Source organism: Chironomus tepperi, unplaced genomic scaffold, assembly GCF_022539635.2.
Source record: "Chironomus tepperi strain 1889 unplaced genomic scaffold, CSIRO-AGI_Ctep_v1 contig_58, whole genome shotgun sequence".
NCBI classification, from domain to species: domain Eukaryota; kingdom Metazoa; phylum Arthropoda; class Insecta; order Diptera; family Chironomidae; genus Chironomus; species Chironomus tepperi.
In genome coordinates, this window is record NW_027226180.1 from 1,606,756 (window position 1) to 1,623,280 (window position 16,525).

A 16,525-nucleotide genomic window follows, 5' to 3' on the forward strand; every position below is an offset into this window, starting at 1 on the left:
GATTCCGGGTCTCGAAACTATTTTCCCTCCATCAACAGAAACTCTCTCCAAGGGCTGACTTTACATCTCCGCAAGGACAATTTTCTCTCCCAAAAAAAAATAACTCAATAAAGTCAGTCACTTTCCATCATTTCATCAGTTAAGTTGAATATATAATTTTATTTGTTGTTTTATTTGTTATAAAAAAAAAATTATAATTCACAATAAATTGAGATCATAATGTCGTCGTCTGTTGATTTACGTACGGTTTATGCATTTGCACGTGAATTTCATTCGAAAGGACCAAACATTGGCAAGATGCTATACGGTAAGTTTATCCAAAATAGTTCCTGCATTGCTGGCAATTTTTCTCTTTTTTTTTCGTGACTTGATTTATCTAAAAATGAATTTTTTTTCTCCTTTTTTGCTTCTTCTTGTAGGAACTGCTGGATTTCGTACATTGTGAGTAAATAATTACCATAAATACATATAAAGGCTGTTTGTGGACTGATAAGATACAGAAATGTGAATTTAAATCGATAATAATTTTTTTGGTGATTTTTTTTTATATAAAAAAATTGAAAGTGAAATTAAAATCAGGAAGTTAGTCAGCTGGATGTCGAGTGATTTATGACTAAACTTATCCTGTGTTATTGATTATTGGTGAAATAAGAAGATGAATTTTTGTGGAAAATTGAGAAGAAAAATTTTTGTGAGAAATTCCTCGTGGATTTTGTGGGTGAATGTGGGAGGCATGTAGGCAAAGGTGGCAGATATTTTGGAGAATTTTTTGGACTGTTTATTGATGAATTATAATTCAATTTTGAGTTTAAATTGTGATTTTTTTTGTGAGTCATGGACATCAGAAGCATCTACACAATTAACATTATTTGGCAATTTTGTTGGAATTTTTGAAATTGCAGAATAATTGATTTAGATCGATTTTGTGCAGTTCAATCGATTGTTTGGGATTTAAGTGATGTTAGGTCATTGCATGGATAATTATAGTTGTAGATGAACAACAGCTGGCTTAGAGCTCAGCCAGCAGTGCATTTTGGAGATACCATGAGAATGTATCCGAACCTCAAGTCGATTAAAATGTTATATGAAGTTTAGTTGACTATTCCATGTAAAATCTGAGTCGATTTCAAGCTCTGGAAGGTTTAAAATTGACATTCAGTCAAACTTCGACTTCCTCAAAGCCTCAATCCATGTCATGACACTTATTATGAGACTTGACTCCAACCAATCCTTCTTAGATACACCACAACATTCAATATTCCTTACAAATTCATTAAACCCATTCAAAATCATTCTACATGCAAAAAAAATCAACCAAAAATTCCAATTCCAAGCTCCACACCTCTCAGACAAGACTATAAACTCGCCAAACCACCTAATTTCTTTGTGTAAATGTTCCAATTCTCGTTTATTTCACATTCAAAATTGTAAAACTAACTGCAATTAAAATTCGAAAGGAGTAAACAAAATGTTTGTAAATATTTAACGCCAAACAGTCGTTTTTTTTTGCGAAACTGTTGTGTTTAAGATAAGAATTGTAATTAATAAATCGTGTAAAAAAAAGAGTCAGAAATAGACTCAAGCACTTGTGCTTACTTTAGGGATTTTTTTCAGTTATTTCCACTTATGAGCAATGAAAAAATTATTCAAGGAAATCGTAAAATTGAATGGGAAGACAGTGTTGTTGATTTTGGGTGATTTTGGGATGATCAGAGGTGTAGCTGGGTGGCTAGGTGGCTGTGAGTGGGATCTGACTACATACCCCAACCTCCCCACTTTCAAAACTTACAAAATTCTTATTTTAATCCCAAAAATCCAAATTTTGACGACATATTCAATTTTCTAAATTGTTCAATGAACATCATGTCTAGTTTGGTGCTTCCTAAACCTCATTATGGTCCTAATCACTTTATCAACCATTTAAACCCATTTAGCATTCAAAATTGCTTCTTATAAAATTGAAAAAATAGCAGAAATGTCCTAAAATTTAATATTAAACAAACTTCCAATCATGACTAAAAACCCACGTATGTTCAATACACAGGAAAACGATTATTACTATCAAAAATGTTTCGAATAAAATGTTATGTCATGTGTTAACAAGAATACAAAGTGAATGAACAAAAGTAAATTGCAATAAATTGCGAAATTCTTAGATAAATCAATAAAAATTTCGCGATAAAAACACCAAACGATAGAAAAAAAAACAAATAATTTGATTAGATTTGCATAATCAAGGCTCAGGCACTTGTCTGAGAATTGTAATGATTGTATAAGATCCCACCTCGTCCCTCCCGAATTAGGGAAGTTGAAGAGTTAATCTGAGGATCGATTTGGAGAGTCGATTTGACTCGGTGGCTGATTAACTCACATTCTCATGATACTTCGTGTTTTCACTAAGAACACCGGTGACAACCGAAGCTTTACCGGACGTTGAGCTCCAAACCAATCTCTTGAATACGCCACTGCTTATCCACTAAGGCCCTGTGACCCCTATTCATGATTCTGAACTGCATAACGTGTTTTATAAGGCACCGATACATAGTCGTATTAACTATCAAACTCAAAGTTGCCCTTAAGGAATCTTGACAGCTGATTTGTTGCCATTTTAATGATCTAAAATGCGATTTGCTATATTATGAAGCTCTGGGAATCCTGAGGAATCAAAAAGGACCTATTCTACCCAAAATGAGTTTTGTCGAGATCGAATCTTTGAAGAATTTACTTCTAGTCTTGGTCCCAATGTCGGTGTAGGTCTCAGAGTCGATTTGAGTGTTGGTTTTTGTCAAAGTCTCGGTGTCGGTCTCAGTGTCCGTCTCTGTGTCAATCTAGGTTTCCGTCTTGGTGTCTATCTCGCCTTGGTGTCAGCCTCGGTCTTGAAAATTCATCAAAATTTCAAAAAAACCCAAGTTCCTTTCATCAAACCTAAATCCCAACCAGCAATTCTCCACCAAGCCTCTCCCATTCATTCATATTTACCCAATCTCACATTACATCCACACTGATTGACTTTTTTTTATTTGCCAAGTATCAACTACAAAAATAAGACAATTAAAGCATGTAGTAATCCAACACTAAATGTATTTAACGATTTTTCACATAAAAAATATATATAAGGCCATCATTGACCTTACAGCAATCACTGCCACTCAACAATTAGCCGACATCATAATTTTTTATGTCTTTATTACTCAAGAATAATTTTTTTCGTTTTTTTAATTCACAGACACGATAAACTCGAGTTTATAGCATTTCGTATGGGCATCCTGGCAACCCTTCGATCACGCACATTCTCGGGTCAGGCAATTGGTGTCATGATAACAGCCTCACACAATCCTGAATGTGATAATGGTGTGAAGATTATCGATCCAAAGGGTGAAATGCTTGAGATGTCATGGGAAGGAATTGCAACAGATCTTGTGAACGTACCGGACGATAAGCTTGAATCGGAAGTAGCTAAAATTATAGCTCAACAAAAAGTCGATATGAATGCACAATCGAATGTATTTATTGGTATGGATACGCGTTATCATTCGCCGGCAATGGGACGTGCTGTTGTGAACGGAGTTCGTGCATTAAAGGGAAATTTAAGGGATTATGGAATTTTGACGACGCCTATGCTGCACTACCTGGTTTTCTCCCATAATGTTAAAGGTGCTTATGGAACGCCAACGGAAGCTGGTTATGTCGCTAAACTTGTCACTGCCTTTAAAAAGCTACGCGGTACGAAACTTGATAATGGAAATTATAAGAATTTCCTCCTTTTTGATGGTGCCAATGGCGTTGGAAGTCTTAAAATGTTTGAGTTTAATCGACAGCTGGCCGGTACCCTTCAATGTCAAGTATTTAATGCAAATGGTAAAATTAATCACAATTGTGGTGCTGATTATGTAAAAACAAGTCAACGACCACCATCAGGACTACCTGAACATGAGCCAAATACACGTTGTGTTAGTGTCGATGGCGATGCTGATCGTGTTGTGTACTTTTTTATTGATTCAAATGGAATATTTCATCTACTTGATGGTGATCGTATTGCAACACTTATTGCTGATTATCTTATGGATTTGGTACAAAAATGTGGAATTACATTGAAGTTGGGAATTGTACAGACGGCTTATGCCAATGGTGCATCGACCGATTATATTGTTGATCAATTGAAAGTTGATGTTGCGTGTGTGCCAACTGGAGTGAAGCATCTACATCATAAGGCATTGGAGTATGATATTGGTGAGTTGATTATAAGGAATTTGGGTTTGTGGGTTGTCTTTGATGATCAGGGTCGGTGTGCTGATTTAGGTGGTTACTCACTGTACTGGATGAACAGGTCAAGGTGGGTTGGGTATGGATGGTCAAGTGCCATGAACCTCAGATTTGGGTTTGTGGGGTAATTTGGTGATTTGTGGACTGGGGTGGACTTGTTGATCAATTTATTTGATGGCTGGACATGTCAGGGTGGGTTGGGGACGGTTGGTCAGAAGCCATGAACCGTAGACTTGGGTTTGTTGATTTTCTTGGAGATTTAGAAGCTGGGATGGGCGTGATGATCAACTTATGTCCTTTTTTGCTGTCCGTCCACAACAGGGTGGATGTGGGACCGGTACTCAAGTCCCATATGGTCATACCTCACCACCAAGTGGTCCCGCAACTCCCAGACTGCCCATCCCTGCCTTAAATCCAACAAACATTCATCCATACTCTCAATCCGTTCAATATCACTTTACAATTAACCAACCATAACTCCCCAAATATTTTCACAATATTTCTACATGCTGCACTCAACTATAAACTTCAATGTTGCTTACACTCTTTTTTTTATGTTACATGCTTCTCTAATTTATGCGGGCGAAAAGAAAATTGAATGAGAATATTTTCTTCAATAATCACCAAAATGAAATGTGATGTGTGAAAATTATAGAAACTACGCGAGACGCCGCATAAAAGAAGTAAAAGAAGAGTGAAATATGAGAAGATGAAAAATGAATTTCGAATGCATGAGTCAGTTGGAAGTGAATGTTTGGGTTTTTGATTCTCTTCTTGCTTAATATTTTCTTGGTGAGGGGATTGTTCAGCTGTTAGGTAACGTGAAACAATCGACACCATCTTGAGACCTCTAGACAGCACCCTACTCTTCCCAAGACCTCACGAAAACCTCCCGAAAATCTCTCGGAAACCTTCCGACAGTTCCCGACTTTTTCCGACTCCATCCAACTCTATCCGACTCTTCCTGACTCCTCCCGACTGCTTCCGACTCTTTGCGACTCTTTCCGACTCTTTGCGACTCTTTCCGACTCTTTCCGACTCCTTCCGACTCTTTCCGACTCTTTCCGACTCATTCCGACTCCTCCCGACTCTTTCCGACTCTGACCGACTCCTCCCGACTCTTCCCGACAGCTTTCCGAAACCTCCCGACACCTTCTCTACAACTCCTAACACCTTTTCGAATTGTAAAATTCATTCCTCAACGACCCTGTCGCTAAGTGACTCGCCCCCTTGCCTTTATTCAATGTCATTTGATATCAAGAATTTAAATTGAAAAAGACTTAATCGCTGTAAAGTGGATTTGTGGCTGATATTTTTTTAAAGATCTGTATCGATTACTTGTTGGATATTCGGACTTTTTTCTCCTTATGGTTGAGTAAGCTGTTGCTGAACAAGAAGAGATTGTAAGCGTAGGAAAGTCAAATGAGGCTAATTATTGGGTTTTGTTGTAGAATGAGGCTGCTTTAGATCATTAAAAATCACGAAGGTTGGGTGTAATTGGTGTAAAATTAATTGAAGTTAGTGAAGTGTTCTGGTTTAGATTTAAGTCACGCATGGAGATTGAGGGAGAGTTGGGAATTAGATGGAGTTTGGGGGGAATTTTGAGGTTATGTTGCTCAATTTTGGTGATTTAGTCTAGAATCTTGGGTTTTTTGGCGGGAATTTGAGGGTATGTTACTCAATTTTGGTGTTTTAGTCTGGAATCTTGTGTTTTTCGCGGGAATTTGAGGTTATGTTGCTCAATTTTGGTGATTTAGTCTAGAATCTTAGGTTTTTTGGCGAGAGTTTGAGGTTATGTTACTCGATTTTGATGTTTTGGTTAGGAATTTGAGGTTAGGTTACTCGATTTTGATGTTTTGGTTAAGAATTTGAGGTTATGTCACTATAATCATCTCCCATTCACAACTTAACCTCCAAAGAATTCTCAAACCACACACAATTCTCACCGCATTTTCTAAAAATCATTTTTTCCCCCTCTTTCATCTATGACGTGTTGAAAATCATCAGTGTACACTTCACTCACTATCCACGTATATAAATAAACACAATTAAATCACGCAATGAACTCAATGTAACCCAAAATATTGAAAAATATTCTCTGCTTCTCCTCAAAAAAAAAAAAAAAGAATCGCCGCAGTTGACCTCATTTTTATCGTCATAATGATAATGTTCGATCTAAAGGAAATTCCTCATTAAACTTCACAACCTGTCAACAGTTCCTCCTCTGTGCTGTATATTTGCTTACCTTTTAATCTGTCACAACGGATATCTTCGAATGGTAAATATAAGCACATGTTGGATATATTAAGGGAATATTTTTGTCTGTTGTTTCGTCGTCTATTTTTAGTCACGGGAATGATTTTTTCTTTCCTCATTCCCTTTTTTGATGTCATCCTATATGTGCAATGAACCTCACAGCATTCCAATTACACTGACTCAGCGTCATTAAACATGTGAATTATGGATAAAAATGTAGATCGAGAGTCGTACACGCTGAGGAAATGTTTTGTGATCTTTGTCGCTTGGGGAGATTGTTGGAAGTGTGGACGGCGGGAAATTTTTGAGGTTATGTTTGGAAAATTTTTAGGTAATGTTTGGAGAACTTTTAAGGTTATGTTTCTGAAAATTGAGGTTTTTTGAAAAAATGTTTTGAAATTTTGAAGGAAAATTGAGGTTATGTCTGGAAATTGTCGACTTTTTGGATGCAAAATTGAGGTTATGTTTGGAAATTTTTAGGTTAAGTTGTTGAAATTTGAATTTTTTGGTGGGAAATTGAGTTTAAGTTGCTAAGATTTCGAATTTTTAGCGAGAAATTGAGGTTATGTGAGAAAATGTGGACTTTTTGGATGCAAAATTGAGGTTATGTCTGGAAAATGTGAACTTTTTGGATGCAAAATTGAGGTTATGTTAGGAAAATGTCTAAGTTTTGGATGAATCATCCCAAATCATCAAACAATTCCCCTCAGTGCCAGCTTTAATTGATTTATATTTATTCATGCTCAATTTCCTTCAATATATCAAGCTTCTTAAACAAATCATGTCTTGTTTCTCTATTTTAGGTGTGTATTTTGAGGCGAATGGCCACGGAACAGTGATTTTTAGTGAAAAGACAAAGGAGAAACTCTCAATTGCACTAAACAGTTCCGCGACATCAGATGAACAACGTGATGCATTAAACAAACTCCTTCTTACAATCGACTTGATTAATGAGACAGTTGGTGATGCAATATCCGACATGCTACTCGTCGAGACAATTCTACATGCCAAGGGATGGAATTTGAGTGACTGGCTCGCGACATATGATGATCTTCCAAATTTACAGCAAAAAGTAAAGGTTCAAGATCGTAATATTTTTGAGACGACAGACGCCGAGAGGATTTGTGTGAAGCCTGAAGGTCTTCAAGATAAAATTAATGAAGTAGTTAAAAAATATAAACGTGGACGTGCATTTGTGCGACCATCTGGTACAGAAGATGTCGTACGTGTCTATGCGGAAGCTGAGAATGCCGATGATGTTCAATTGTTGGCTGCTGAAGTGTCAATTTTAGTTTATGAGATGGCAAATGGTGTTGGTGAGCGGCCGATGATTCCACATCAGAAATTGTAAAAAAAAACGTAACAAATTTTTGGCGGGAAGACTGCCTACTTTGAGATTTCATCACTGCCGAGAGATTTTTGAAAGCTTTTTTTTATTTTGGATATTTTTTTAGTTCCATTCCTAAAATATGAACAATTTTTTAAATGAAATCAAAAGCTTTGCTAGTGATGCTTAAGAGATGAACTTTAACTTACCTTTTTGTAGTAAATTTTACTTTTTTAGTATTTTTCGGTTTAACTGTTGTAATCTCTGTAATTGGCCATACTATTTTTTGATGATGATTTTGATTGGGGTGAGGGTAGAGTGGGGTTGTCTGGCATTGTATGCTGTACACTAGGCACACTAGGGTGTCCCACAAATTTATTGGAATTGTCATGAATTTTATGCCATTTGGGGTTTTAGTCTTGAATTGTTACCGAAGTGCTTATGCCGTTGATCTAGAGAGTCATGATCATTACCCCAAGACACCCCAAACTCCAATCAAAGCATCACAAAAAAAATTAAAATTTTTCAAAATTCTTATCATTTTCACTACTTATTTGGCTTTGTATTAAACCTGACTAGATATCTAAGAAACTTATAATTTCACTACTGCTTATAACCCTTTTAAAAAGAGATTTATGGAAACAAGAAAAAATGAACTTTTTTATTAAAAAAGCAAGAAAAAAACAAATAGAACGTACATATTGCAATATAAATATTATAAATATATTTATATATTATTATGAATCCCCCAATTTAAATAAAAAATTTTCTTTACGTACGACATGAAGAAAGCAAAAAAATAAAAAAATAATGAATAATAAAAGTTTATTTAAGCTTAAAAAAATTAATGATTTGATTTTTGAATTTTATGGAATAACACACGAGTAAGATCGAGGTAATCCGAAGAGTTCCGAACAAATCCGATCAAGTTCGACATGATCCGACATGGTTGGTGAGTTACGAATTAATCCGAGCTAGTCCGACATGATCCGAAGAGTTCCGAAGTAAAAGATCCGACCAAATCCGACATGATCCGAAGGGTTACGAGTAGATTTGAGCAAATGCGATATGATCCGAAGGGTGTGTGAATAAATCCGAACAAGTCCGACATGATCCGAAGGGTACCAAATGTATCCGAGCAAGTTCGACATGATCCGAAGAGTTACGAATGGATCCAAAGAGTTACGAATGAATCCGAAGAGTTACGAATGGATCCGAGCTAGTCTGACATGATACGAAGTGTTTCGAACAAATCCGAGATGGTCCGAAGAGTTACGAATGAATCCGAGCAATACCGACTTGATCCGAAGAGTTACGAATTAATCCAAGCAAGTTTGACATGATCCGAAGAGTTACGAATGAATCCGAGCAATACCGACTTGATCCGAAGAGTTACGAATTAATCCGAGTAATTCCGACATGATCCGAAGAGTGACGAATGGATCCGAGCAAGTCCGATATGATCCGGAGGGTTACGAATGAATCCGAATGAGTCCGAGTTGATCCGAAGAATTCCAAATGGATCTAATATTTACTAAAATGATCCAAACGGTCTCAAATGGTCACATAATTTATAAATTCGCTAAAAAATTCTAGTTACAGACTTCATCTCATAAGAAAACAAAATTTCATCCAAATATAGACTCGCCAACAAGTTGACTCAATTTGCTTCTTTTCCTAGCACATTTTTCACATTCATTCTCATTGTAAATTCAAATCCATATAATAAATTATATGTCGCAACATTTTACAGCTTGAGACTTTTTGGAATTTTTTTATTTTAAACATTTCAACTTTTTATTTCGATGAATAAAACAAGTTTAATTTTATAAATAAAGAAAACTAAAAAGAAGTAAGAAATGAGTCAAGCTTGTTATGGCATTTTATTGGTCTAGTTGCTTGCATGCATAATCAAGGTAAGTTGTGAAAGGTACTAGGAGGAAGTATGAACGGATTATTGCACTACTTGATGGTGGATTTTTGATTATTTTTTAATTTATTTTATTATTTTTCAAAAAATACTCAATTTTGTAATTTAATGCTAATCAAATATTAAAATTGGGTATTATTAGTAATTTTTAATAATTTTTTTGGCACGTTTTTGAAATTTTTCAGCATTAGCCTCTGGGAACTAAATCAGAATAGTCCAAAAATAACGAAAATATGAACAAAATTTTTGCGATTTTTTTAATTGTTTCATTATTTGTGTCAGGTTTGTAATTATTCAGAGTAGCACAAATCGGTTAATTGATCATAAATCCGGATTTAGGCTCAGAAGTGCAAATTACGCTAGCCTGGCTCGTCACCAGGTTGATAAACCCAATTGTCCCTGCATCCTACACCAAGCCACAACCGACCCATCCTGGTGACAGTTATCAGATCGATTGACCGACTTAATCTACTCGTCTATCATCCACAACACCTTTATTCCCTAACTACATACAATCCTTCACTTCCAGACACCCTCTGCATCGGCGACAATGGAATATCCCTCGACTGCCTCGACTTCATGGGAATTTATTATTCTCTAGCAAAAGAAATTCGATCAAAGGTTCACGAGAGGTTAATAAAAGCAGCAGCAGTTGATGGTTCAAGCAAAAATTTAGCTGACAATGTCTTGAGCTTGTTAAAGGATCCAAAAGGCAAAATTGCTGATATTGATTTGGAGACAATACGTACCTTATGTGACATGGCTAGTCAACCAGATGGTGGTAAATTTATTCAATGTATTGTTAGTTCTTATGGATATTAAAGGTGGTTGGTTGAATAATTTTGAATAAAAAATGGGAATTGAGTCGTTGGCACATGCTTGACAGCTAGATTCTCACTAAAACTAAAGCTTTTAAATTACTTTTTTTTAATAGTTTGAGTCAAAGTCTTCAAATTTTAATTAAATTCTCGGAATTGCAGTTTTATAGCTACTTGGACCTTGGAATGTTAGGTATATATGAGCGACTTGGTGTAGTGGAAAGTCAGTTGCACTAAAATTGGAAGGAATAAAAAATGAAAATTTCCGTTAAAGTTTTAGTATTTTTTGTAATTTTCGTAAATGGTAAATCCAAAAATTCAGTTTCAAAATTTCAAAACCTTCAAAAATTCAACTAAAATTTCAGGCACTCAAGCAGGCACCAACTCTGACTGCACAGACTTCATGTCACTTTATCGAACATTATCATCATCATCACGTGCTGATCTTGCGGCTCTAATCATCGCTGAAGTTGGCTCTAATGATCCGGAAATTATTGTTCGAGTTTTACAAGAAATATTGAGTTTAAGGAATATTATTGGACCAATTGATTCGGATATACTGACTGAATTGTACTTGATGGCATCAAAAAGTGGAGATTTTTATATCAATTGTCTCATTAATCATCATCGAATTTGAATTAATTGTTTGAAGAGTCTTGGAATTTGGTCAGAAATTGAATAAAATTGGAATTGTGAATTAAGATTGAGTATTTCATGAATTATGGCACTTGAAGTCAAAAGGGGTATATTGAGGGATGTGGTGGGTTAGGGTGGGGTCTAAGGGTTAGAGGGGGTCAACCCTTAACCCCATACTTTAGATAAATTCCTCAATTTTCTCTGATTTTTCGTGAAAATCCCCCCAAAAATTCCTAATTACACCCCTGCAAGTCCATGCCACAATCCACAATCCTCTCTCAATATGATCAATCCTCTCTCATTCTCCAATCCTCTCACATTTTTACCAATCAGCTGACAATACAACAACAAACCCAATTCCTTCACTAAAACAATGTTTTCAAGTCGAATTTTCATTCGTTCATTCTTTTTTAAAAGAAATAAATTTGCTGATGCACCAAATGTGATAAGAGAACTTGGTAAAGTGTCAAAGGATTCATATTCAGTTCCTGATTGTATCCAAAAGCCACCATATTATCATGTTCTTAATAAACAAGCGGCAACTGTTGGACAAATTGAGATTAAAAATGAGAAGCAGATTGAAGGAATGAGGAGGAGTTGTAGGCTGGCTGCGAGGATGTTGAACATGTGTGAGGATGTTGTTAAGGTATGGATGAATTGGATTTGATTGATTTTTTGAGAAATTTGTGGGAAAATGGATGAAATTTGAACAAATTAGGCAAAAATCTGGTAAAATTTGAAGAAGTCTGTCAAAGTCTGCTGAAAATCTGGCAAATCTGCTTAACATCTGGCAATATTCGTCAAAAGTCTGTCATTTTCTGCCAAAAATCCGTCAAAAATCCGCCAAAAATCTGTCTAAATTTTCGATATTCTCCTCATTCCAGCCAGGAACTACAACAGATGAGATCGACAAATTTGTATTCAACAACATAATCTCATCGAACGCCTATCCATCACCACTTCGTTATTGTGGATTTCCCAAGTCAATTTGTACATCAGTCAATAACATAGCATGTCATGGAATCCCAGATGACCGGCCACTAATGGATGGGGACATTATTAACATCGACATTACAGTCTTCTATGAAGGATTTCATGGCGACACATCGAGGACTTTTCTGGTTGGAAATGTCAATGAATCTGGACGATACCTAGTCGAGCACAACCAAAAGGCACTAATGAAAGCTATAAAAATCTGCGGACCTGGTCAGTGCTTTAATGAAATTGGAAAGGAAATATCAAAATATGCCAAAGAAGTTAAGCTCAGCAATGTTCGTGCCTTCATTGGACATGGAATCGGTGACTTTTTCCACGGTCCACCAGAAGTTTATCATTTTGAGAATACCATAAATATGGAACTGATGCAGCCAGGCATGACATTCACTATTGAGCCAATTTACTCGGAAGGATCAGATGAGCTTGAATTATGGGAAGATAAATGGACGACCAGCACAATTGATGGATCCAGAACTAGTCAATTTGAACATACAATTTTAATTACGGATCATGGTTGTGAAATATTGACTGTTGCTGAGTGACATGCTTAGTGACTTACTTAAATAAATTTAGTAAATTAATTAAGGCAGTGCTGGACAACCTTTGAGCTGCGGGACAATGTTGAGAATTTCCATGAATAGCTTTCCGTGTGCAGTTTGGGTCGTGCCTCACCACCAAGGTGTTCCGTGTCACAAAGGTTGCCCACCCCTGAATAAAAACATTTTTCATTTTTTTTTTCATAAATTTATTTTCAAAAAAAAATTTCAAAAAATTTTCCCAACTTTTCAGACATTTCCTCAATCTTCCTCAGTGAAAAACATTTGCAGCAACTCAGGCTTACAGAGCTGTTCACCCTCAAGTCGCTGTGGATTCTTCCATCTAATAAGTGTTGGAATCACCGACAAATGTGTGTCCTTGTCCAATCTGAATGGATTTTTCATGTCTTTCCATGTTGTACGATCACCGACATCGACAAAAATGAATACTGTATTGTCACCAAATTGTTTGAGAGCATCATCGATGAATGGATCGGCATCGTTGCAGTCGGGACACCATGATTCTGGAAAAGAGATGAAATTTAGTAAGTTTGGTTGAGTTTTGGGTCAATTAAGGCATTTTAAACCATCGCTAACCCCATCCTGACTGGATATGTTCCAGATCTAACTCATGATACCCTAAACCCTCATTTTACGCCTATTCTAAGCCGCAAACCTTCCAGACACGAAGGAAAATTAAGAAATAATCGAAATATAATGTGTAATTGCTGAACAAATAAGCCCATTCAACTTATTTCAATTAGAATGATAAGAAAGATTAGAAAAATTACGTAGTTAAGTCTTAATTGGTTTGATAAATAATTCACCATATTATATGGAAGTGTGTCATTAAGTTCTGTTAAATTGGGTGATCGTAGACTGGGCTTCTTGAGGTTGAATGTCATTTAATGATGATAATTGGTTATCCTAAGAATTAGGGGTGATTTGCTGGGTGTTGACATGGTATAGGGCAAGTTTAGTGCTTTATTCAGCTAAGTGCAGCATTGAACTATAGTCTTGGAAGGCATATGACGTACAAATGACCAAAAATCAAGTTTCAGACTAGCCTAACTCTAATGCCAGACCAGGTTTACTGAAATCTGGGCTCAGGTCAATCTGGAATCCAATTTTCAACCGTTTCTACACTTGATGCTCTTCAGAAATGTGAATAAACCATGACACGTCAAAAACTGCACATGACAGCTGTTTTCAATCCATTTTACTGCAAATTCTTAAATTTTTTTATAACTTAAGCTTAAAATGCAATTTTCTGTAGCTTAAAAGTCACAAAATTATCACTTTTTAATCCCCAAGCCATCACTATCTTGATTTATCTTAACTAAATCTATCATTCCTACTCATATCCACCCACAGGTTCCAAAAAATCAACAAAATACTCACTTCCATCAACCTTTTCGCCGCTAAATAAAATATTGATGATCTTGTCGCTGCTAAAAGTCTTCATAAAATCGACAAAAGCAGCATATCCAGTTACTGTGTGTTTTTCAGCCATGATTTTTTGGATACGTTTGCACTGTTTGATGATAAGATAATAATTGAATTGAGAAGAACTTTTTGTTGGAAATGAGAACAAAAATTGATAAAAACAATGAAAAGTTTCCGGACCCGCCGGGTGGAATTTTTGAGAAACTTTGAGTCGAGAGAGGATTTTTGAGAATGTAAACAGAGAGTTGTGGATGTAGTGAGTCTTGTTGGTGTCTAATTGGACTCTACAGCTTACCTGAAGATGCAAAATGTGCCCAAAAATCTCAAAAACTTACAAAATTTCCAATTTACTTCAATTTCACAGCCAACTTTGCCGAAAATTCAAAATTTATTTTAACGGATTTTTAATTTTCAAACCAACTCAAAGTCTTCCATCTCCAATATCCAATAAAATTTCAAAAAAATTCTCATCCAGACTGAAACAAAAAACTTTTTTTTTTCTTAATTTTAAATCACAAAAAATTTCACAATTTACATGGAACAGCAGCCACAAAATAAGACATGGGACTTGTCCCTTTATGAACTGAATCGAAAACCGCAGGAAATCATCACAGACAATAGTGAAATTGCCGTTAGTCCACGGTCATTACATTCTGAATTGATGTAAGTTTTTCGGATTTTTGTTTATGTTTTTTAAGGCTGAATTTTGGTTCCTGCAGGTGTCCAATATGTCTGGATATGCTGAAGAAAACGATGACGACGAAGGAGTGTTTGCACAGATTTTGCAGTGATTGTATTATAACGGCCTTGAGGTCGGGAAATAAGGAGTGTCCTACATGTAGGAAGAAGTTGGTATCAAAGAGGTCTTTGAGACCGGATCCGAATTTTGATTGCTTGATATTGGTGAGTTTGGTACCTGGAATGACATTTTGTCTGGGTAACTTGGTATGAGTGTACAGCATAAAATAGTTTTGGATTTTTAAGATCAATTTGTTTGATAAAAAACGAGATTTTAAAATTTTAAAAATTTACACATCAAAATTACATATCAAAATTTACATATTGGAATTGCATATCAAAATTTACATATTGAAAATACACATCAAATTTTACATATTGAAATACATATCACATTTTACATATTGAAATTACACATCAAATTTTACACATTGAAACTACACATCGATCTTTACACATTGAAATTACACATTAATCTTTACACATTGAAATTACACATTAATCTTTACATATTGAAATTACATATCAAACTTTACATTATGGAATTACACAACAAAATTTTACATATCAAACTTTACACATCAATTCCACAAAACTAAACCTATCAATTCCAGAAAATCTACCCCAGCCGCGACGAGTACGAAGCCCACCAAGAACGCGTCCTCGCCAAATTCAACAAAAGTCATTCCCAACAAGCTCTCGTCAATTCCATCACAGAAGGCATCAAACTACAGACACAAAGTCGTCAACAGCAACGCCCAAAAAAGGCACCAGAAGGTGAAGCATCCCAAGGCGAGACATCAACAGTTCCAGTCGCCAACAGTCAAGGTGAACCATCAAATCCACACGAATCAGCACGAAGCACCCCGTCGCCAGTTCCATCACATTCCAGCTCAACAAGTAAGCCAGCCACAAAACGAGCACAGTCAGTCATGACGACATCCGAAAAGTCTGAAAAGTCAGAAGATTCCGAGAGCAACAGCGAAATGACTGAAATGGAATCAAATGCCGATACAGAAAATGGAACTGAGGATGGAAATGATGAGATTGAGCTGGTCTTTAAGCCACATCCAACGGAAATGACAAGTGAGAATGTATTAATGAAGGCACTTAAGGACAACACAATTCGGTACTTAAAGACGACAGCAAATGCGACAGTTGAACATTTGAGTAAATATCTAGCTATGAGATTGACACTTGATGCACAGCTGACTGAGCCGGTCTTGAAGAACTTAATTTTTACAATTTATGTCGCTAATAATTCAAGTCAATTAGTGGCACTAAGTGGAAGTCAAACGTTACAGCAGGTCAATGAGAAATTTTGGAAGGTCAATAAGCCACTTGAGATGTTTTATGCATGCAAACCTTAAATGTCCTACAGGATGTCCTATAGGATTCTATTTATTTATGTTATATGACTCAGTATCTGTGTATTAATTATGGTTAAAATAAATTTAATTTTAAATGAAGGCTTTAAACTGTCAAAATGAAGGGTTTTTGAATTTTTGGGACTAGATTATGACCCCAAACCCCACAGTTCCTCCTCATTGTTTTGCTCCACTGTCTCTCCTCACAATCC

At 36.0% G+C, this 16,525-nt stretch overlaps 4 protein-coding genes and 1 long non-coding RNA gene across 5 annotated transcripts; 4 read left to right on the forward strand and 1 right to left on the reverse strand.

Moving 5' to 3' along the window:
- Window positions 1-128: 128 nt before the first annotated feature.
- Window positions 129-8,650, forward strand: nst (phosphoglucomutase 3-like protein nst). The gene is made up of 4 exons (XM_070652870.1): window positions 129-307; window positions 420-441; window positions 3,227-4,230; window positions 7,323-8,650. Exons 1-4 carry the CDS (start codon window positions 220-222, stop codon window positions 7,868-7,870), a joined length of 1,662 nt encoding a protein of 553 aa, XP_070508971.1. The 5' UTR covers window positions 129-219; the 3' UTR covers window positions 7,871-8,650.
- A 1,073-nt stretch (window positions 8,651-9,723) lies between these two features.
- LOC139100299 (uncharacterized) lies at window positions 9,724-10,623 on the forward strand. The gene is made up of 3 exons (XR_011545426.1): window positions 9,724-9,762; window positions 9,962-10,058; window positions 10,306-10,623. It is a non-coding gene; the product is annotated as an uncharacterized lncRNA (long non-coding RNA).
- A 948-nt stretch (window positions 10,624-11,571) lies between these two features.
- Window positions 11,572-12,807, forward strand: LOC139100273 (methionine aminopeptidase 1D, mitochondrial-like). The gene is made up of 2 exons (XM_070652900.1): window positions 11,572-11,876; window positions 12,115-12,807. Exons 1-2 carry the CDS (start codon window positions 11,604-11,606, stop codon window positions 12,766-12,768), a joined length of 927 nt encoding a protein of 308 aa, XP_070509001.1. The 5' UTR covers window positions 11,572-11,603; the 3' UTR covers window positions 12,769-12,807.
- Window positions 12,808-12,947: 140 nt separating this feature from the next.
- LOC139100290 (thioredoxin domain-containing protein 17-like) lies at window positions 12,948-14,362 on the reverse strand. The gene is made up of 2 exons (XM_070652917.1): window positions 14,164-14,362; window positions 12,948-13,286 (listed from the first exon to the last, which is right to left on the reverse strand). Exons 1-2 carry the CDS (start codon window positions 14,273-14,275, stop codon window positions 13,024-13,026), a joined length of 375 nt encoding a protein of 124 aa, XP_070509018.1. The 5' UTR covers window positions 14,276-14,362; the 3' UTR covers window positions 12,948-13,023.
- LOC139100269 (E3 ubiquitin-protein ligase RING1-like) lies at window positions 14,274-16,412 on the forward strand. Its single transcript, XM_070652896.1, has 3 exons — window positions 14,274-14,871; window positions 14,928-15,111; window positions 15,561-16,412. The coding sequence occupies exons 1-3, from the start codon at window positions 14,744-14,746 to the stop codon at window positions 16,314-16,316; spliced, it is 1,068 nt and encodes a 355-aa protein (XP_070508997.1). The 5' UTR covers window positions 14,274-14,743; the 3' UTR covers window positions 16,317-16,412.
- Window positions 16,413-16,525: the final 113 nt, after the last annotated feature.

What these genes read in the sequence shown, in the direction of transcription:
- LOC139100290 (XM_070652917.1), bottom strand. Translation starts at nt 14,275, where the DNA reads ATGGCTGAAAAACACACAGTAACTGGATATGCTGCTTTTGTCGATTTT. An exon ending in CGGCGAAAAGGTTGATGGAA is followed by an intron (nt 13,287 to 14,163) that starts GTGAGTATTTTG and finishes TCTCTTTTCCAG; the next exon opens with AATCATGGTGTCCCGACTGC.
- LOC139100269 (XM_070652896.1), top strand. Translation starts at nt 14,744, where the DNA reads ATGGAACAGCAGCCACAAAATAAGACATGGGACTTGTCCCTTTATGAA. An exon ending in TCATTACATTCTGAATTGAT is followed by an intron (nt 14,872 to 14,927) that starts GTAAGTTTTTCG and finishes TGGTTCCTGCAG; the next exon opens with GTGTCCAATATGTCTGGATA. An exon ending in ATTTTGATTGCTTGATATTG is followed by an intron (nt 15,112 to 15,560) that starts GTGAGTTTGGTA and finishes TATCAATTCCAG; the next exon opens with AAAATCTACCCCAGCCGCGA.
- LOC139100273 (XM_070652900.1), top strand. Translation starts at nt 11,604, where the DNA reads ATGTTTTCAAGTCGAATTTTCATTCGTTCATTCTTTTTTAAAAGAAAT. An exon ending in TGTGTGAGGATGTTGTTAAG is followed by an intron (nt 11,877 to 12,114) that starts GTATGGATGAAT and finishes TCCTCATTCCAG; the next exon opens with CCAGGAACTACAACAGATGA.
- nst (XM_070652870.1), top strand. Translation starts at nt 220, where the DNA reads ATGTCGTCGTCTGTTGATTTACGTACGGTTTATGCATTTGCACGTGAA. An exon ending in CATTGGCAAGATGCTATACG is followed by an intron (nt 308 to 419) that starts GTAAGTTTATCC and finishes TTCTTCTTGTAG; the next exon opens with GAACTGCTGGATTTCGTACA. An exon ending in GGCATTGGAGTATGATATTG is followed by an intron (nt 4,231 to 7,322) that starts GTGAGTTGATTA and finishes TCTCTATTTTAG; the next exon opens with GTGTGTATTTTGAGGCGAAT.